This window comes from Hoplias malabaricus, chromosome 2 (assembly GCF_029633855.1).
Source record: "Hoplias malabaricus isolate fHopMal1 chromosome 2, fHopMal1.hap1, whole genome shotgun sequence".
Lineage (NCBI taxonomy): Eukaryota > Metazoa > Chordata > Actinopteri > Characiformes > Erythrinidae > Hoplias > Hoplias malabaricus.
Genome location: NC_089801.1, coordinates 32,366,429 through 32,388,422, shown reverse-complemented (window position 1 = coordinate 32,388,422; position 21,994 = coordinate 32,366,429). Strand labels below are relative to the sequence as shown.

At 38.7% G+C, this 21,994-nt stretch overlaps 1 protein-coding gene across 3 annotated transcripts in view; it reads left to right on the top strand.

Annotated features, from left to right (window-relative positions):
* Positions 1-21,994, top strand: part of doc2b (double C2-like domains, beta) — a 184,177-nt gene that overhangs the window by 8,113 nt on the left and 154,070 nt on the right. For all 3 annotated transcript variants that reach the window (XM_066660136.1, XM_066660134.1, XM_066660135.1), the window contains 2 exons: positions 273-402; positions 4,348-4,434. In XM_066660136.1, the coding sequence (XP_066516233.1) occupies positions 273-402; positions 4,348-4,434 (217 nt within the window). The remainder of the gene's footprint in view (positions 1-272; positions 403-4,347; positions 4,435-21,994) is intronic.

The following is a 21,994-nucleotide window of genomic DNA, read 5'->3' as shown; positions in this document are numbered from 1 at the left end:
CAGGAACACCACACTGTAATGATGTGTCTATGGGCAAGACTCTTTAAAATACATAACCCTCATCCCCATTTTGTGGCATCATGTAATTTCTGACATAAATATAATCTGTAATGTAAGTTAAGCGATGTGCCATAATTTCTACACAGTAAAGCTAAAATGCATGAAAATGCCATTTATTAACATCTTAGCATTTATCCATGTGAATTGTTTGAGACTAACTTTTATGCATTTGTCACAAACATAATGGAGTTTTCCGTACTTGTGTTTTTCAGTCGGCTCATTGAGCGATTGGAAAACATGAGGCGGTCAGCAGTTGGCAATGGACGCTCTCAGTGTCTACTATGTGGAGAATCTCTGGGACTGCTGGGAACTCCTTCAGTCCTCTGTTTGGACTGTCACAAGGTAAAACACACATCCTTTCTGCTCAATGTGATTTATCTGTGATTTAAAGAAAAACTAGGTAGTATTTTTACCTTATAATTACAGTTTCAAAATCATTGTGATTCTCCACTGTCTTATAATAGGGGAACTAGAGCCTGTTGTTGCTACTGTAGGCTCAGTGCTGCAGAAACTACACTATATATCTTTTGGAGAAGGGTAGGAAAACACCAGCCTCTTCTCTCGTGTCCTTTGATTTTAGGACAGTGCTGTAAAAGTTAACTCAGGAATACTGCACACTTAAACAGTCACATTCCTCGTGTGTAGCCATTTAATTTTTGAACAAAACCAAGAAAAATATGAAGCTGTTTGTGTTGTCAGAACAGCACACTGTCCGTCCAAGGCCCCAGATATTAGGACTGAACTTTGGAGATGTAAGAGTATGTCCCTGCAGGCAAAGGATGGACACTGTAAATGCGGAAAGTATTTATGCTTTTGTTCTCCCTCACCCTAAAAAATGAATAACTTTAGATATGAACTGAAATTACATTTAGTTAAGGAAGTGGATCATTAGAAAAATAAATATTAAAAGAAAAAAGTCTAGTTCATGTGTGATGCAGTAACACTAAGCGTCCATAAGTGAGCAGCAGAGAGCTAGGTAAGTAATATCATTGGCTTTTCAGCTTTTTCACATAACATCCACTTGCACACCAGGGGGCAGTGCGTGTCCAAATAACACACTCGCTGTTTGTCGACTGCCTTTAGATCTTGTTTAGACTCAGGTATGAGGCTTTGTTTAAATTGTTTGTCCATGGCCCTGCCCTGCATTCTGGGTCAGTGCCTTCAGATGGAAGGAGTGATTTCAACATGGCTCTTGAAATACACACTCATAGCCTTGGTACTGATGGACTGAAACAGTTCACCTAAAGACCTCTGCTGGTGCTATATTTAAAGCGGCAGTTTGTCTTTCACACTAATAAAAGAGCCATTACCCTGACACTTAGGGGCCTGGATGTATCAAAGATCTTATACTAAAGTCTGTTTAAAATGCGGTTGCCTCCAAGTGGTGGTCCCACTCCGTGGAGCATAAATTGCTTTTTTCAAGGACTACGTCGCATAGAAGAACATTAATACTCTCTTTCTTAAGTATTGTTTGCTTGTGTGTGTGTGGTGTTAAAAATGACTTTATGACCTCTCAAACAGACCCAGAATATTAGGCTTATGATTTTTAAAGTGGCCCATAACATCTGAACATCTGCTGCAGATAAAGGTTAATGCTGTGGTGCTGAGTTTTGAATATGCTGAGGATATTAAGGTAATCCTAATGATTATTATACTTTTAGGAGCCTAACTGTTTTCCTAAATAGCATATGTTCATGTGTCCTCCTGTAAAATTGTGTTAAACTGTTTTGCTGTTGCCATATGGGGGTCTATCAGGTGTCAGGTGATGGGTGAACTCACAGGAGGAACAAAAATGAACAGAAAACGGTGAGAAATCATCTCTCCCTTGGCTCAGCTATTCTGCTGTTTTAGCAGGATATGAGGACAGCTAATTATAAACAACCTCCTCCAAGATGAATCGCCTCGGCTTATCTCAATTATCTCAAATCAGAGAGGAGACTTTTTGTTGTATATTCTTTTTTTTTTTTTCAAATAGAAATAGAAAGTGAAAGGTTGCCGTTTGATTTTGGCCTTCAGTGGAAGTCAGGCGTCATTCAAAGCTGGAGGCAAATTATGCAAAGTGTTCACTCTCACTGTGAGCTTTTTTGGGAGTTTTGTGGAAAATTAAAGGGCCTTCTGAGTGGCCTTACTATTTTCTTTTTTCTGTCTCCCATTATTTCTTTCTTTCTTTTCCTCTTTCTTTCTCTCCCTCTCCCTCAAACCAATTTAAAAGAACACAGAACTCTTCAGCAAAAGATGTAATGACCGCTCCTTCTCTTGGATATTGTCTTCCATTATGGCAAGCTTGATTAAAGACTTTTTCTGCTTGCCTGTTATAATGCCATATCAAACCTTTAGCATTCAAATTGATTCTTGAACTCCAATTCACCAGCAGTCGGTGTAATATCCTGAGGTAATTAAATTTCTTTTACCTCAGAAAGACATGGTGTTCGCCAGCATTCGGGGATGGGCATTATACTTCCTCCATGCTTTGTTGTAAATTATACATCTCTATGCATGCGTGTGCTTCACAGATGTCTCTGACAGCCTCTTTATCGGTGCCAGACATCCAAAACCCATTTTTCAAACTCCATTTACAGCTGCCTCCCAAGGTCTTTTGCTAGACACTTAGAGTCTAGACTTCTAACTGTTTTGATGTAAATGCAGTTTGTAATTTCACGAAGGTTTTATGCAGGGAAACGTACATGTTGCAAATAGTAAATAAAACCTTTTCAACCAAACTTCACAATTACATTAAGGAATTCAAAAGCTATCTAGCTTGCTAGTTATGTACCAACAATTTAGGGAAAACTCTTGTAGACACTGATGTCTTTTGGCTGATGGAACTGCTATACATCATGCCCAGTGACACGTGTTAACTCCATGTGTATAAAATCCCTCTTACGTTGACTGTGTAGCAATGGAACTGTTTTTTGTTGTGGCCATCCTGGTTACTTCACTAATGGCTAAATGCCATCAAATTCTCACAGTAATGTTTCAATATCTAGCGCAAAGCATTCAAAGAGAATATAAGCTATTACTTAAGCACACATGGACAAGCTATCAATAAATACACTTGATTTTAGAAGAGATGTTCAAGTAATAGATTAGTCCTATGTATATATCTTTCAGTCTGTCTGTCTCTCTGTCTATACCAAAGTGCCCAATGCGTAGATCGCACCATGCACTTTGGTGTATTGTGCATCACTGATCATTTTTATGTGGGCAAAGGTTGTATATATCCTTATTTATCAGGCCACATTCAGTGATGTTACTTGGAAGCCCACTTGAGAATTGGTCCAAAATAAAATGAAAAGTCCAATGCTGATGCTTTGCCCCTTTTGAAAATGAATATTTATGCAGCCGTAATGTTTGTATTTGATCCCTCATTCATCTTGTCCTAGATGCACTTCAGGACATTTCAGCACTTTATGCAGTATTTTTCTGTCTGTAAGATCTCAAAGGAATCTGAGCTCTGTTCAAAATCAGTGAGCATCTATGCAGAAGAAAATGAAGTGGCAAGCTATATTTTTCTAAATGTCGTAGTACAGAATAAATAGTTGAACAGGGAGCCATTTTACAGCTGCAAAATTAGTGGGTTAGTTAAGCTGGGTACACAAATGTTAGTGGCCAACTTTACATAAATGCAGGCAAGAAGGTCTTGCTTTCATCTGCTAATAAACCAACATCTGTTTCATTTTCTTGTCTGTTAAACCAATGAAATCAATAGCTGAAAACAATGTTAGGTGCATGGTGCTTGTGGTTTTGAGGATTTCAATTGGCTGTTTTATGGAACATTTTATGAAGTTGAGAAACTTGCAACTGAGTTTCAAATAGTTTGCAGGATGCCCGACATATTCTGAATGAAGCTTTGTTTCAAGTTATGCTTCAATCAGCTACAGTTGCATGAAATTTTCACCATGAAAACCAGCCTAAGACTGAAGCCAGCCAAAAATATAAGATGTAAAAACTAAATTTAAGAAAGATATAAAAACAACTTTGGTGTCCCTCTGGGCTATTTTCTTGATAAAATGCCTTCTGTTGGTAAGAGGAAAATGAAATATGGAAACATTGCCCACATGTATATTCTTTTTCACATCTCTGCAGCACCAGATGGCAATGATGCTCTTAATCCACCCTTAAACTGTAAATAGTCTTGGCTATTAATAAAGAAGTAACAAGAATACACATCCAGATTTTTAAAAGATGAGAAATGCCTCATGGAGCTGGATGGTCATTCATTCATTCACTCACTGTCTTGCGCGGTCATGTGTATATGTATAATTTATGTTTTTTTTTTTCTTTCAGAAAGTGTGCACTAAGTGTGGGATTGAGACAGCGTGCAGTCAGAAGCGAGCTCAGTGGCTGTGCAAGATCTGCAGTGAACAGAGAGAGGTAGGACTGTCCCAGCTCTCTTTAGAATCGGTCCCAGAGCTCATAATAAAACCACACACTGGTGTGCCAAAAAGGCCTTGGCTTTGAATTTTTCTCCCAAGTAATTTCAGTCTATTTCTATTGGTGCTTTCATCATGAAATGTTGACACATTGTTAGGGACATCTGCTGGACTGAAAAATTGAGAGATACAGTTTTGTTTTTTTGGACAGCAGTGAATTGTAACTTTTTTATAAACTCATTTAATCATAATGATGTAGATATTTAGAGAAACATCCCAAATTCAAATGGATATTACTAATGAATGGGTCTTCAATATGTTGAGCATGTGATGGGCGCATTTAAATCAGAGTCTTAAGAGCAGCATCTTTGAGCTGCCACATCTTTATGTTGATTGAGGACTATGAGGATCTGAAGCTCTGGACCATCATCACATCATTATAGCCTTGTGAGGGAAATTCTATAGAAAAGTCATGTCCAGACATGTTCATGTCACTTGTCCATGGAAAAAATGCCTTTTTACTTGAGGTTAGACCTGTAAATGTTTCAGTTGTGGTTTCAAAGAGACTAAGCTTGGCCATTTTTTTGCAGGAAAACAAAAACAGTTGATATTGTTGTTATATATCTGAAAATACTGATAAATGTTTAAGCAACAAATCATAAACATGGCGTGGTTCTCATTTTATTTTAATATATGTGCATACATTTGTGGGAATTCTAAGTAATAGCCAAGTCCAGTCATGTTCATGTCATTTGAGCATGGAAAAATGCCCTTTTAGTTGGGGTTGGTCTCTCTAAAGGTTTCTACTGTGGCTCCAAATTCACCAGATTTTCTCCAGGGTTTAGTCATTTCCAGCTTGACCTATTATACAATTATAGCAAGTGAAGGGCTGAAGGTGTGCGCTATCTTTTCAAAATGCTTTTAATTAAACATTGTTGGATAACTCGATACATTTGGAGGAGAATATTAAATATTTAACTCAAATATCTTTTAGCAGATTGCGGTGGGAGATTTTATGGGAAAGTATTTCTAGAAGATCATAATCATTATGTTGAGTAGTGACTCATCTTCCCTCAACTGCCAGGAATTATCTTTCATGAATTCAGAAAGCTGTGTTTGTGGCATTGATCACAGTTAAATATAAGCCTGGATGTTGTTAAATTCAGATGATGTGCATATAATGGAGACACTAGATGTAATCAGTATAAGCAGTCCAGTGGAATTTTAATATTTTAAAACTTTTTCAACTTTTTTAAGGAGGATTCAGAATGTGTTTATATATATATATATATGTGTGTGTATGTATATATATATATATATATATATATATATATATATATATATATATATATATATAAACTATTTTTGTATTATGTGTGCTATTAATATTATTGTATTCAAATGAAAAAAGAACATTTCCATCTGGGTATGTCCATAATATTATTAGAGATCACATTTTACAACAATAAATAAATGTCACCATATTATTAGTGTAACTTTTGTAGGAACCTTATAGAAAATAATGGTACATTTCGTTTTATTGAAGCACATCAGCTCTGCACTGTGCTGTGGATTGAATGACTTCTGCATAAAGAGATGGTGGCAACATATGAAAGAAAATTTACTGACATAGTACCTTATCATGAGCTGGACAGATAATGGGACCCTCGTGTGGAAATGCCTGTCCCTGGCTGGATTTAGGATGAGGTTGACAACCCCCTACAGCTCTTTGAGCAGGGAAGTCTCTCTGGTCGACATCTGAGGCTGTAATTGAGACCTCCTTGGCTGTCTAGTTTTTTTGCATGTGTCGAGGCTCTCTGCCAGATTTGCCTCAGACCTGTCATTACACGCGGTGTTAGTCTATCAACACATTTTCAGAAATTCTGTACAGGCTACGTAATAAGTGCTTTAAAGTCTTTACTGTGATACATCACATAGTGAGCAAATGTATCCTTCCCTTTTGAGTTCAAACTGAAGGTAGATTATTTGCTCTAGTATAAATCAGAAAGTGACTGAAAGCTCTGTTTCTGAGATTGCTCTGCTTTGAAAATACAGAGGAATGCTTAGCTCAAGGTGAAAACTTTAGGCTACTTACTTGTGTAAGGCTTGGCAAGACTTTTATCCTCTGTGTATTTCTGTAAACAATATGAAAAAGGATATTAATGAGAGGTTAACATTTATGAAGATTTTATTGTAAGTTTGTAAGACAAACATGCTTGGAGGAGCGCTAATGATTTCTGTGAATAAACTCTTCTGTCATTAATTTTAATGTATTTTATTATATACTCAGATACCAGTTGACTTTAAAATCTGTATGTATTATAATACTACTCTTTTTTTTTTCAATCATTGTTAAGTTTTCTGTGTAACAATACGTTGACTGAACTGACCAACAGAAAAATATCCACTCATAGTACTGTATTTTTATATATACAGCCACGTGACTGCTGATATTGGTTCAGACATTTTGCCTGTATTAACCAATGCTTTCATGTATTCTGTTCTTTGAATATAGGTGAGATCTGCTGTCAGTATCCCCAAATCAAAACTGTGTGCTAGGAGAATGATTCCATTTAGTTCTACCACCTTCTGACTTGCATTTAGTCTTTCACTCATCAAGCAACAAAAATTAAAACCTGAAGCAAAACGGCACGTATCTCATGTTCACTGAGAGGGATTTTTATAGCCTGTAGCACTCAGCGTGGAACAGGACACCACTTCAATTAGCCACATGTGAGCGCTTTCATACACAGCTCTATCCACTGCCAGGAGTGACAGACTGGTGCAGACGTCACTGAATAGCGTCAGAGAACTTTGGGGAAAAGAAACAACTAGTTGTGTAATTACTGCACATAAAGGTCAGATTGTACAGAAAAAATTTTTGTATTTTGTATTTTTTATCTGTAGCTAAAGGGCTATTAGAATTGGAATAGTTTAACAGGTCAGGGGAGTCTAAAAGTTATATCTATATATAAAATCTTAGACAAAAAACTAATTTGGATAACAATAAAATTACCACGGGATGATTATGAAAAAATTTTCCCAGGCGTCATATAACAAACTTAAAAAATTGTTGATTCCTTCTTGGCGGCACGGTGGTGCAGCAGGTAGTGTTGCAGTCACACAGCTCCAGGGACCTGGAGGTTGTGGGTTCGATTCCCGCTCCGGGTGACTGTCTGTGAGGAGTTGATGTGTTCTCCCCGTGTCCGCGTGGGTTTCCGCCGGGTGCTCCAGTTTCCTCCCACAGTCCAAAAACACACGTTGGTAAGTGGATTGGCGACTCAAAAGTGGCCGTAGGTGTGAATGTGTGTCTGTGTTGCCCTGTGAAGGAATGGTGCCCCCTCCAGGGTGTATTCCCGCCTTGCGCTCAATGATTCCAGGCAGGCCCTGGACCCACCGCGACCCTGAACTGGATAAGCGGTTACAGATAATGAATGAATGAATGAATGATTCCTTCTTCTAATGCATCCATTTAATTAGATTAGTAACAATAGTTACTTGTTTATTATCGTGTAGTTAGAGGTTGGGGCGGCGGTGTCAGGTGGAGAATCAAGCGATAAATATCATGCATTTAAGAAGAAAAAAACTGCTGCTTCTAAAAAAAAAAAACAGTTGTGGACAAGACTAAAATCACCAGCTTACCACTTTTGGTGTTTGGTAAAAAACAGTACTTAATTCTTTTATTCGTTCGTCTTCTGTAATGCTTCATCCTGATCAGGGTCACAGTGCGTCCTGAGCTTACCCAGGATCATTGGGTGACAGGCAGGAACATACCCAGGAAAGGGCATTTATTCAAATACATAAGTCACCTAGATTACAAAATCACAGGCGAACACCTGTAATAGGAACTTAAAATTACAGGCAAAATATTCTCCTCCTTGTGCTCAGTTTAATAAAACAGAAAACCTGGAAGTCTTTCCAGACCTACTGCAGTTGTTATGTGCTATAGATTTACAGAAAATTGTCTTGCTAGTTGTCAAAGTTAAATGGCAAGCTAAATTGTGGTATGTTAAATGTAACTGCATTCAGTGAGGTATAAGCATTGTATGTGCTGTATAATAATGAGCTCCATTAACTTGTCATTGTTTTTCATTGATATTCGGAACTGGTGCAGGTCAATAATGGGAGCACTTGCATCATTTCTTGTGATGGGCGTTTAGTTGGATTTTTTTGCTCTTTGCTCTGTGTGAATGTGTTTATTTTTTCCAAATCTCTCCTGGTGGCAGTCCGTATTATTTGAGGTTATCATCCAATACCTAGTTTTACCAGTTAATAAATAATGATTTTAAATAACGTGTGCTGTTGATTTAACAAATTCATTCAATCAAGGAGAATCTGAACACAGCATTGTTCTTCAAATTCACTCACACCTTTATAGAAAAAAAGATCTTATTTCTTTTTTGTTTTATATTTTTTTTTTTGTATTTACTGTGATTATATATAATTTTTATGGAGACATTAGTTTAAATATATATAATTATCTTAAGTGCCTAAGAATTTTGCACAGTACTGTATATGATTTCTAGAACTCTAAATGAAAGCAAAGAAGGTTTTTGATTAGTTTACTTTGTGTAGAATTTAATTTTTGTTTATTAGAATGAGAATTTGCATGACTTGCACTATATAAGTGATTCAGTGTTTTGTTTGAATTATTTCTGTAATTTTTCTGCCTTACATGGATCTCACCATTTTGCTTTATCTCATAGCTTTGGATTCAAATGCTAATTTTCTGTCTAGAAAGCAGTGATATTACCCCACTAACTTTTAACAATCTCCAGAACGGCACTGTCAGTCCTGCCTATCACCATCACTATAATACATTTTGTTAGAGAATGTAGACACATTTCTGAGGCAGGGTTTCTGTGCTTGCCCTCTTATCTGGTTGGTAGGAGGCCCACAGATGGAGTCAGGGGATCTCCTCCATTCTCTATCATCCGCTCTGCCCCAGAGCCAAGTCTGCCAGAATGCCGCCCGCTATCAGATGGGCTCCTGCTCTCCTCCCTGGACATGGCATTTTATCAGAGCTGGTCAGTGTTGATCTAGCTCTCTGCCCCCTCTCTCTTTCCCTCTTCCATCCGTCCAGTTGTCCGCCAACGCAGCCACCACATTCAGAGGTTAAGCACACTCCCACGGTAAACACAAACAGCCAGAACTACATTCAAGCTATTTCAGGAGGGCTTCCAAACTGTCTGTTTTCCTCAGAATGCTTTCTTTCCTTCCTTAAACAAATGACAGCCAAAGGATATGTTCTTGTCCTCCCTAGTGATCACAGGTTGCCAGACAAAAGGTGGCATGTTCTCATTTTGCTCAAGTACCTTAAGTGTTCCTTTTGTGAAGGGTATCTTTTTTCACTTGTTTTTAGTCATGTCTCATTCGTACCTGTTACTGAGGTCTCAGCTGTCACTTATGCTGCCAAGATTAAACTTCCTTTGCTGCTGTGTTGCTGCTGCACCTTTGTTTGGCATCCTGCTGAGAGTTTTGAAGGAGGGTTTGGGTGGGTAATAAAACACACGGCACGGTGGCTTGGTGGTTAGCACGTTGGCCTCCTGTATGTATGTATGCATGCATGCAATACAACTTATTTCAACTTACATGTTAGTGCTTCAAGGCAGACCAGACCTTTCCAGTGACACGTCCTACCTCTGCTGCAGCCTAGGCTTTGGAACGCAGCTTTTTGAGTCGCCAATCCACCTAGTAACGTGTGTTAGCAACGTTTTGGATCATAGAAGGACACCAGAGCACCCAGAGGAAACCCAAGTGGACTCGGGGAGATCACAACAAACTCCTCACAGACAGTAACCCAGAGCAGGACTTGAACCTATAACCCCAGGATCCTGGAGCTGTGTGACTGCAACACAACCTGCTGTGCATTTATATCATTATTCTTATTCAAAACATACATAAAAAAAACTTCAAACAAGTTACACACATCAAGCACGTGTTGATTTTGAGAACAAAGTTTTAATTTTATTTTTTTTCCTTGAGGAACAAGAAACTTTGACATTTCTTTCCTTGTGATTGATTTAGTAACCCGCAGCGACATTCTCAACTAATAACCCACCTCTTCCTAGCATTTTGCTTTGATGCTTTGGGGTCCAATTTGATACATGATTGAAAAATCCCACTGCCTTCCAAAGTGCATTTTAGATTTTGAGTACAGTTTCACCCTCATGTAAGGACTGACGTTTTAATAGCTTAGGGAGGCCCATTTCAGGTTATGATTCCTGCATTTTTCCTCCACACTGTATTTAGGGGCGTAACTCTTGAGTGCTTGTGAAAGAGTAGGTCTTTAAAAAAACCTTCCATTTTTGAGGCTTTGGCTTTAGTGGGGATTTTGATTATTTGTTTTTGTTTTTTTTTTATTATTATTATTATTATTTTTCTTTTTTTGGGTTGGAATCTATATAGAATCTCAAGTTCCAGAGACAAAAAAAAAAAACTTTTATATTCCAGTGTTGTCGCCATGCACTTTCATATTTTTTCCATTAGATTAATATTAATATTCTCCTTCAAATAACTTCTAGCTGTCGAGAGCCTGGAGCACTGATATTTATGCTTCAAAACGGGTAGAGTCACATTGTCAGGCAGGTGTAATCAAATCTGAGCTGGAGCCCACAGTCTAGTGCTAGCTTTTGTTGTTTATTGTATCAGTGGTTCTAATGAGGTGTGTTTTAGGATCCAAGCCATTTGCCGTTGGAGAGCATATATCACTCAATTTGTTTGTCTTTCTTGTTGTATTTGGCTTTTATCCTGCACAATCAAATTAATCATGACTTCATTTTGGAGAATGACAAATGTTAATATCAGTTATATTATAAAATATACTTATTTAACATGCAACCCTAACATCCCATCAGTTTTGAAATGCCAGTGCGGCATAAATTTGATCAGTTTGACTTGCTTTCATTCAGGTAAGTGCTCAGAGCTGAGAATGTACATGTACATTCCCGTGATTTCAGAGCATTGGAGACGCCAAATTGCAATACAATTTGCTGTCTGATAATCCGAGAGATAAAAACAGGGGTAAACGCTGGGACAGCTGGATGCTATGTCTGGAGGTTGATAGCAAGGACCAGGTGATTGCGTGTCTAGCTTCATCATTGTAGCATACTCAGCCTGCAGGCCATTTTAAAGCTTATCACACTTCCACAGGATCTGGGAATGCAAACAGGCAAATATGTGCATATGCTCCTTTAGAAAAAAAAACAGTCTTTAACCGTGATGTGACCAATTTTCACATAGGCCAGTTATATATCTACAATATAGCAGCACCAATTTTATTGAACCCTCTGGATGTAAATTTGTGCCAGCCCTTTGCTCTTCCCTAAATCAGATGCCTCTTTACTCTGAGTGGCATCTTTTATACTCTTTTCTAATCATCTAGACTAATATTGTGGCTTGCTGCTTAAGAGATCCAAAAGTTAGCCCATTTTGTTCCACCTCAAAAGTGTGCTCAGGAAGGAATAAATAAGTTAAGCCTCATTAAGCAAGTCCCGGATACAGTTTCATAATACATTTGGCCAAAAATGAAACTACTGAAACCAAAGGGTCCCATAGCACTTACTGGTGCCTGGAAGAGAGTTCTACCCAACGAGAGACACTTCAGTCAAAATCGTCACGTCGCCAAGCACAGCACAGGCATTTAAACTGAATCCTGCAAATTCGCTGGCCTTTTGAATGAAGAATGGGACAGGAGCATGAAATCTGAACTAGACTGAATCTGTGCTGAGAGCGTGTTGGATTAGAGTGGGCTGCAGAACCAGTTGGGGAGAAGAGAGTATGGAGAGCCCATCTATTTAATTAAAAAAAATTCTGTAATTATTGGAGGCTAATGGTTAAAGTGTTAAAATACAAACTAGTATGATGGAGATAAGCCGCTTCCACACATGCATGGTAGTACAGAGTGTTTCCAGCCTTTACCCAGAGGTATGATTGAACACAACACTACCAGACATTACCTGGATGTTATCCTGCATCCTGCAATGTCCTGGTAATGTCTGAGTGAGCACGTGTGAACAGAACTGTTAATGTTCTGGAGAGTCATGTTGGTTTTTTTCATTTATTTATTATTGTTATATTTATTTATTGTGTGGTTGATGTGTTCATTATACGTCATGGACTTCTAAATGCTGTATTTTAATTGGCTAGTTTATATTAATTAAGTTGCATAGGGTTGTGTCTGTGGCAGTTCATTCATTCATTATCTGTAAGCGCTTATCCAATTCAGGGTCGCGGTGGGTCCAGAGCATAGGTGGGCGCAAGGTGGGAATACACCCTGGAGGGGGCGCCAGTCCTTCACAGGGCAACACACACACACACACACACACACACACACACTTTTGAGTCGTCAATCCACCTACCAACGTGTGTTTTTGGACTGTGGGAGGAAACCGGAGCACCCGGAGGAAACCCACACGGACACGGGGAGAACACACCAACTCCTCACAGACAGTCACCCGGAGCAGGAATCGAACCCACAACCTCCAGGCCCCTGGAGCTGTGTGACTGTGACACTACTGTACTAATATAGATAGAACAATAGTTTCATATTTATATAGTAGTGTTCTATTACTAATCTCAACTGGGCTGAACTCATTCCCATTTATGGTATCATGTGTAATCAGTGTTGCATATCAAGAGCAGCACAGCATTCTGATTTTTGCTTTCTTGTCACCCCTGAACACAGGTCTGCAGTTTAGATATTGGTGGTTGTAATGAAGCAAACAGCCCACAGTGGAGAAGTTAGAATAATCCGGGTGTGTTTTTGAATTGCTCTAGCTGTGCAGTCACATCAGAGGAGCCGAGGCTATTACAGCCGCAGACATAACATAACGTCCCTTTTTTCGCAGGAGCCGAAATTATACTCTTCATTTTGTTGTGTTCTAATGGAGTAGCATGCACTATTAGCCTGATAATGACTTAGAATCATAATGTGCTTAGCAGTATGTGACCGCCATTACCCAACATCAGTGACACAGATGTTTGTGCATTTTTAAAGCAGTGCGTATTGCTCTTTCATCATCTACAAATATGCGGTTTGAAGCCTGCTTCTATTTTCTCTTGGTGTCAGTGCTGTTTTTATGTCAATTCAAAGTGTTATGTTTCTTTTAGAGAATATGGGGTGACACAAAATCGTAAGAATTCAAAACAATGCATTTGAAAATGGGTATTTTACACTGTGTTTACTATCTTAAATGAGAAATAAGTGATTTTTACTGCCGAAAATTAGCAAAAAATATTTATAAAAGTGTTTACTTTTTATATGTACCATTAGTCATTGAAGACCAACTGCATCAAATGGATCTGTCATCCCTGAATTAATTCTCTATACAACCGGTCTCTTAAATGCGGACTTCCATGTTTAACATGTTTTGTACAGAATGTGTGAGCCACAAGTGTCAGTATAATGTTTAAATAGTTATAATTAACTGAGATTAATTAGATTAAATGTCTGGTTTCTCTTTTTAAATGTAAATTCTCCATGTTCTCCATATTTGCAACTCTCTTCTGACAAGAAAAAGTGATATTGCATTTGAAGTGAACTCAGAGGACAGCTTGTAGGTCAGAGACTTGGTTGGGCCTTTTAAATGTCTTCTGTTCATTTGCTAAATTCCATCTGACATTCTGCACCAAAGGAAATATTAATGGTGTTGCATTCAGCCAAGTGCTCATTGCTCAAGGAGAGACAGAGACAAAGATCAGACAAAGTACTGTACGTCCCCTGTACTATAAATTTTAAATGACTAAAGCAGGCCAAGAATATGTTAAATTAATTTACTTAAATTATTACAGTAATGCTGTGTATGAAATCATTTTCTTATTATATTTAACATTTATCATTTTTTTTATTAGTGCCTATATTTTTGTAATCACCCCTTATAACATTATAAACTTCTTTTGCATAGTTTGTATAAAGTCATTAGCTATGCATGCAATGCTGTAGGGGAAAGCAACATGAGTTTAATCACCCCCCGAAACAAAATTTCCTGAATTTTTTAGTTGAATTTTCAGGTTCCCCTAAACACCTACTGAAAAATGTCTGGGGTTAATGAAAGGACAAAATGTTCACATCACCCAATAAAAATCATTGTGATGGGTCATTTTGCATATTGATTCCTTTCAAATGCCATTGTGCTGCTTTTCTTTACAGCATAGATATAACTTACCAAACATTTCTCCCATGATTCTTAGTCCCATTAAGAAAGACCCCATTACATTGACAAGTAGAGATTCTGTACAAAACAAGGCTTTAAACATGGCTGCCCTATGTGGGATACCCAATCTATGGAGCATAAACTGATTCAGTTTATTTACACTTTATATACACTGCTCAAAAAAATAAAGGGAACACTAAAATAACACATCTTAGATCTCAATGAATGACATATTCCAGTTGAATTTAAATTGAAATTATTCATTTATTAAGTTGAAATTATTAATTACATAGTGGAATGCATTGAGAACAAAATAACATAAAAATTATCAAATCAAATTTATCATCCCATGGAGGTCTGGATTTGGAGTCATACTCAAAATAAAAGTGGAAAATCAAATTACAGGCTGATCCAACTTCAGTGGGAATTCCTCAAGACAAGTTGTGCCGCATGACCTCCCTACAACATCTGGGCATGCTCCTGATGAGGCGGCGGATGTTCTCCTGAGGGATCTCCTCCCAGACTTGGATTAAAGTATCAGTCAAGTCCTGGACAGTCTGTGGTGCAACGTGGCGTTGGTGGATGGAACAAAACATGATGTGCTCGATTGGATTCACATCTGGGGAACGGATAAGCCAGTCCGTAGCATCAGTGTCTTTATCATGCAGGAACTGCTGACACACTTCAGCCACATGAGGCCTAGCATTGTCATGCATCAGAAGGAACCCAGGGCCCACTGCACCAGCATATGATGTCACAATGGGTCTGAGGATCTCATCCCGATAACCCATGTCAGTCAGGGTACCTCTGACTAGCACATGGAGGGCTGTGTGAAACTCCAAAGAAATACCTCCCCACACCATTACGGACCCACTGCCAAACCGGTCATGCTGGAGAATGTTGCAGGCAGCAGAACGCTCTCCACAGCATTTCCAGACTCTGACACGTCTGTCAAATGTGCTCAGTGTGAACCTGCTCTAATCTGTGAAGAGCACAGGGCGCCAATGGTGAATCTGCCAATCTTGGTGTTCTCTGGCTAATGCCAGCCGCCCTGCATGAAGTTGGGCTGTAAGCATAAGACCCACTTGTGGACATCGGGCCCTCATGGAGTCTGTTTCTGACAGTTTGTCCAGAAAAATGGACATTCATCGCCTGCTGTAGGTCATTTTGAAGGCTCTGGCACTGCTCTTCCTGTTCCTTGCACAAAGTATGAGGTAGCGGTCCTGCTGCTGAGTTGTTACCCTCTTACGGTCTCCTGGTGTACTGGCCTGTCTCCTGGTATCTCCTCCATGCTCTGGACAGTGTGGTGACAGACACATTAACCTTGCCACAGCTCGCATTGATGTGCCACTCTGGATGAGCTGCACTACCTGAGCAACTTCTGTGGGTTGTAGAAACCGCCTCATGCTTCATCTAGGGGTGAGGAAACTGACAAAATGCAAAAGTGACTAAATCATCAGCCAGAAGGGGAGAGAAGGGAGAAATGGTCTGTGGTCACCACCTGAAGAACCACTCCTTCATAGGGGTTGACTTGCTTATTGTGTCTCATTTCTACCTATTGTCCGTTCTATTTGCACAACAGCAGGTGAAATTGATTCACAATCAGTGTTGCTTCCTAACTGGAATTTCACAGAAGTGTGATTGACTTAGAGTTACATTGTGTTATGTAAGTGTTCCCTTTTATTTTTTTGAGCAGTGTATAAAGATTTGAAACAACTAATATATATATAATCATATTCTTTGCTTCTTGTTGAAGGTATAAGTGGCTGATTTTTACCTCCTTTGAAAAAGGCCCCTTGCTTTCTCAGAAAGCTTTATGGATGTTCGGTTTCCATTACACTTCTGAGGGGATCATCAACACAGGTTCCAGACCAGCTGATCTCCCTTTTCCCCATTAAGAGGCCTGGATTATCTGTGAGCCCCATACCTGGACCTTTTGCCCTTTCCCTGCTTTCCTTCTTTGTCCAGCTGCCACTCACTAGAGCTGGGTGGCACTAATAGAGTTCTGGCTCACTGGTCCTGGAGCTCAAGTCTCAAATGGAGGTCTCGGTCATCAGTGGTTGCGCACCCGCAATCCACAGAAACTAATTTCACGAAACGCTGCCTCCCCCCACACTCCAGTTCAAATTAGCGATATTATCATGATGCTAATTAAAACGCCAAGAGTGGAAATTCTCAGCCATTCATTGGGCACATCCCAAATCTATCAGAGAGCTGGAGGGAAGTGAATGTCTGCTTAATACACTGTGGTGCGTAGGGGTTTGAAATGATTTGTAATAATGACTGGTTGAGCCAAGACGAAGGATAATAGTTTGTGCTAAATATCATCAGCTATATTTGATTAAGAAATTTCCAGACAACAAATGTCTGTATTTTATGACATTCAAATCTGGACACTGTGTTTTGTCATTATTGGGTCAAGTACATCAGTCCTGTATTTAATCACATTCAAATGTGGCTATTATTGTACAGTTCTAATCCTGCCATGTTCTTCTATCTAACATCCTGGAGGACCACATCTTTGCTGAGTTTGAAAATTAGCCACTGGCTTTTCTTATAAACTTGCCGGATTTGTGTCTTAACTAAACTGTGGATCTGAGTCATGGTTCACCATGTTACTAATCCGCATGCTCCTTTTCAAATAGGATTGAATTTATAACAGGTCCTGAGGTAAGTTCCTCTTTTACAAGTGCTCCTCTGTGATTTTTATAGCCTTATGTCAGTGCTTTTCTCTCTTCTTGCCTGAGAAATGCATGTGGAATTACCTACAGTTTTTATAGCAGTGACAGTCTTGTCTGGTTACCACACTCTGTGTTGTTTTAGGCAGATGTCATCTGTTGTTTTCTTTTCTTCTCACCACATTCAGTCTCAGAAACCCTCCCCCAGACATTAAATAATTTCTGCATTGCGAAACTAAAATTTGTGTGTTTGAAAAATCAGTCAACCATTTTCTTGGTTGAAACCTTGATGATTCCATCCCAAACTGAAATAAGTGTATTTACTCTCTACTCCACATTTGCTTGGCATGTTGTGAATGAAGCATGATCATATGATCACATGGTTCAAACACTGGTTCATTCAATTTTTTGCAGAAATTTGTCATAGTATGTTCACTCCCTCATTAAAGAAAATATCTTGTTGAATTGTAAACACATTTTTCCAGGATTTTTTTTAAAGAACTGCCTAAACAAGTCCTTTGTCAGTATAGTATTGTGTGTAACTAAAACGTGTAATACACCTTCTTACAGGACTTGCAAACATAACACATTTCCCCAAGGTTGTGGCTTAGTCATTGAGCATAGCTAAATAAATGCTGTGCAGCAAAAGGCATGATCCTCACTAGATAGTCTTTGGTTGGGCTGATATGTTATTATAAAACTGGACTGCATCAAATTAAACTGAGTCACAGTGTTTCATTTTTCCCCTTTGATTTTTTTTTTTAAACAGTAAATGTCCTTCGATTCACTCTGTGCCCAAATGTCTTTTAGTTTCACTTGAATGAAAGTGCAAAGCTGAGAAAGTCTCTCTTTGATTCCAGTCAATTTACAAAAGCCATTTCTGGCATTATGAATTGTTTCTAACAGTGTGTGATTGTCACTATATATTTATACTGAAGTACTTCTTATAACTAAGGAATTTAGCACAGCGGTGGAGCTGCACATGACTTTAAGTTCACCCAATGCCTTGAGTGTTATAAAACCCCTCAGCATTGGGCTGTGGGGCAGTGCTACTGTGTTCCTTGGAATGGTGCATTTCTGTCTAATAATTTTGCCATAACTTGGAGTGCAAGTTCAAATTTTCTAGTGCTCTTGTGGTTGAATGCAATCAAGCCCTCACAGAAATTTTCCAACAGCTTGAAATATTTCCTTGAGAAATAGAAGCAATTATTATCACACATGGGAGCAAACTACTACTTAATATCATAGCTTTTGCATGTTCTGGCCATGTAGTGATAATCTAGAGGATGTTTTTCTCAGAATACTATTATCAAAGCCACACTTCATATATGTACTATATTGCAAATATAAACCCGTGGCGTTTGGTTTGTTGCTGTGTGTGTGGAGTGTGGGCACACACACTGCATTGATGGAATAGGCAGAATTTGTTAAGGAAGCCTGATGCATTCCTTATAGTCCAGCTCTGGAGATAATGAGTCTGTAGATATTGCAGAAGACAGAGATACAGCTGCTCCATTATTTTTCTCTTTCCTTCTCTTCCTTGACCTTGAAACCGCGCAGACAGCTTATATACGTATTTCCCTCATGGACTTCCCTATCACTCGCATGTTCTTTTCTTTTTAGGGAACATGAATGGAAATATAAGCAGCAGTATCTTAATTTATAATGACATAAGGAGATCTCAGATACCGTCGGCCACTGCTTTTTAATCGTCAATCTGTCAGTCCCAGTATATTGTTCTCTGTAAGGACTAGGTTTGAGGACAACCCTCATTAAGACTCATAAAAGAACTGTCACATGATATAATAATTTTTTCAGACTACTTACATGTTGAATGTTTGTCTGTGGTGGGGTTTTGGCCAGTTGAGTTCATATTAAATAGGAGAAACCTTTCCGAGCATTGTCCTCACACTGTTATCCGTCATTGTGTGTGTTAATATACACTGTTCCTCCTTACAGAATCATTTTGTTTAAGATGGCTAAAATCTAATGTCTTGTCTAGTGATGCACGGTACACCGATACTAGAAAAGTATCTCAATACTTAGTCATTAAAAATGGTACAATTCCCTGTATAATGAGTACCAGTACTCCTAAAGAGTGTTTTAAAATAAGAGCGATATTTCCAACGAGTGCCAAAGGGAGGCAGTGTGGGCAAGCAGCGCTTTGCCTTCTCTTCCTTAATGATTTTGCAGCTAGTTTTAGCGACTTTTCAGACATTCTAGCGAGTTGTTTTAAAAAAAAAACACAGACTAGCACCATACGACATTCTGTACAAGCCTTCACTACTTTTGATAGAAGAGAATCGCCAGTAGCACAACTCGTTAGAACACCAGGACTGACCGTGGCTTCTCTGCCCCGGGAGACACCTCCCTCAGCTCAAACAGATCAGAATGAGCTGCGAATGTACAAAAGTACTACCAAAGACACGTCTGGTTCCTTTTATATTGAATTCATTACTTTTTCTGAGCTCCTGAACTGAGATCACCTAATTGATTGAGGCATTCAGCTTTATTGAAACAGTGAAAAAGTCTTATGAACGTATGACATGGAGCATGATTGGCTCCAGAAATGGTGAAATGTCTCATGTGGTTACAGACTTAACAAGCAGATAACAGCCATTTTGCCGACCGCCCTCAGCTTGTTGAGAAAGTACATTAGTTTTCCTGATGTTTTAAGTGGTATCATTTCAGTATCAGTATCCAGATATTTAGTCAGGTATCGTATTGAAAGTCATAATTTTGGTATCGTGTCAATACTAGTCTTGTCTGAAGCATTGTTAGTAGATATTGTAGCATTCAAGGACAAGCTGCACCAGCTCATTGGGTCACCAAAAAGGTGGGGGGACTAGTTCAATTATTCCCAAATGTAAAACTTTGCTAAGTAATGTTAGGTAATATGTGCTATTTTTCAGACAAGCAGTTCAGTTATGACAATTATGACATTTTAATACTTTGTAGTTTTCACATGCCATGTTTTTATGTATAAAGATTATTTACTGGAATTTAGAACTTAATTTTATGCACGTTTAAGGCTCTTTTATGTACATGATTTAAACAGGAAGGAAACACCATAAGCCCACACTAGCATGTATGCATTGGCTTTTTTTATATAGAAATTAAAGTGAGATATTGAAAATGTAAGATTGCAAGGGCTGCTTATAGTCTACATTATCACAAACAATATCTGAGGTTCAAAATTGAGGACATTTAGCTTATAAGCAAAAGAGTTACCAAATGTGCTGTGCACATGACAGTAAACAAAATCAAATGACCGTTTGACACTTTACATGCAGTGTTTGAAAGAAAAGCCAGACCATTTAAACCACAATTGGAGTTAAATAATTTCCCCCAAGTATTTCAGCCCTAATTTTCAATATTTCTGATTATTTCATCATCCTGGCACAATTTATTTATCTGCTAAAAGTCTGAAAGAAAGTCTGAAACAGTCAACCCTACCTTAAACTTTATTAATGTACTAAATAGAATGTCCTTGAATACTTCATCCAAAGGCTCATGGTATGGGTTAAATTGAAGTAAATATCACAGTTATTGTTAGTGACTGAATGCTTATTCAAAGTACATGATTCATCCACTCCTTCTGTGAGACTGCTATCAGTAAGAAAGGCTTTAACTGGAACTGTTCGGTCTGTTATTCAGACGTTTCTGAGAATATCGTAGTAAGTTGTATTTTTGGCCCTTTTCCAATTCAGAGCTTATCATATATACGTACAGATATGTTTTATAAGCATTTTTAAAGCAGTATTGTACGTAACACTGATGTTCATCATGTTTTCTCAGAATCTCCAACAACTGTCCGTTATTTTGAATACTGCTTTGTTCATGTTCACGTTAGAAAGTGTTGAAACCTTTATAACAAGCATAGATGTGTATTTATGTCAGGTGTCATGAAAGCCACATACAGGTGCCCATTTACTGTTTCATTGATCTTTTAATTAAAAATTTAATGACTTTATCTGAACTGACAGATACGATTAATTAATGCATTTTTTTGTTTGTTTTTATCAGCTACACCAATAGTAAGCTTTCAGAGAGAGCTGTCACTGGATTGGCTGTGACTGTGGGACAGATTTGCATTAGTGTGTCTGGCTCACAGAAGGTTGGAGGTTTGGGTGATGGAGATGGAGATGGGGTCTGGTTGGCTGCAGCTGGGTAATGGTCCATGCCAATCCAGCAGCTGCTATCAAACCCTGACATTTTACTGCCTGCTGTCTGTCACTATATAGTCGTCTGCCAGGAGCATGAACTGTTAGAATATCCCTTAACACAGCAGTGTCATCAGACAAGCTGGCTAGCCAGGATGACTAAGCTAGCCCAGGCTTGGAATGCTTTCAACAATGGAATTTGAGAATGTCAATGTGTTGTTGTTGTTGTTTTGTTTGTTGGTTCTTAAATATAAATATGGGTGTGTGTGTTTTTTCCCCCTTTTGTTTGGTTCTGTGTAACCAAGAAGCATCTGATTTTTGTGATTTGAGTTGTTGGCACTAGTTGTTTGGCCCTGACCTGGCTGCCTGGATGGTGTTTTGCCATTGTTTTCGATGTTCTCATTATGCCTGGGCTCGATCCCCACGCAAAATCGTGGCCAAATGGAGAGTGTGGAAATGGACTGGGCTGGAAATGCCTCCCTCTGGCTAAGAGCATAATACTGTGGGACTCAAAGAAAAGGATTGGTCAAAGAGTCTAGTCCCAAGAGTTCTTAGTCCCTCTAAGA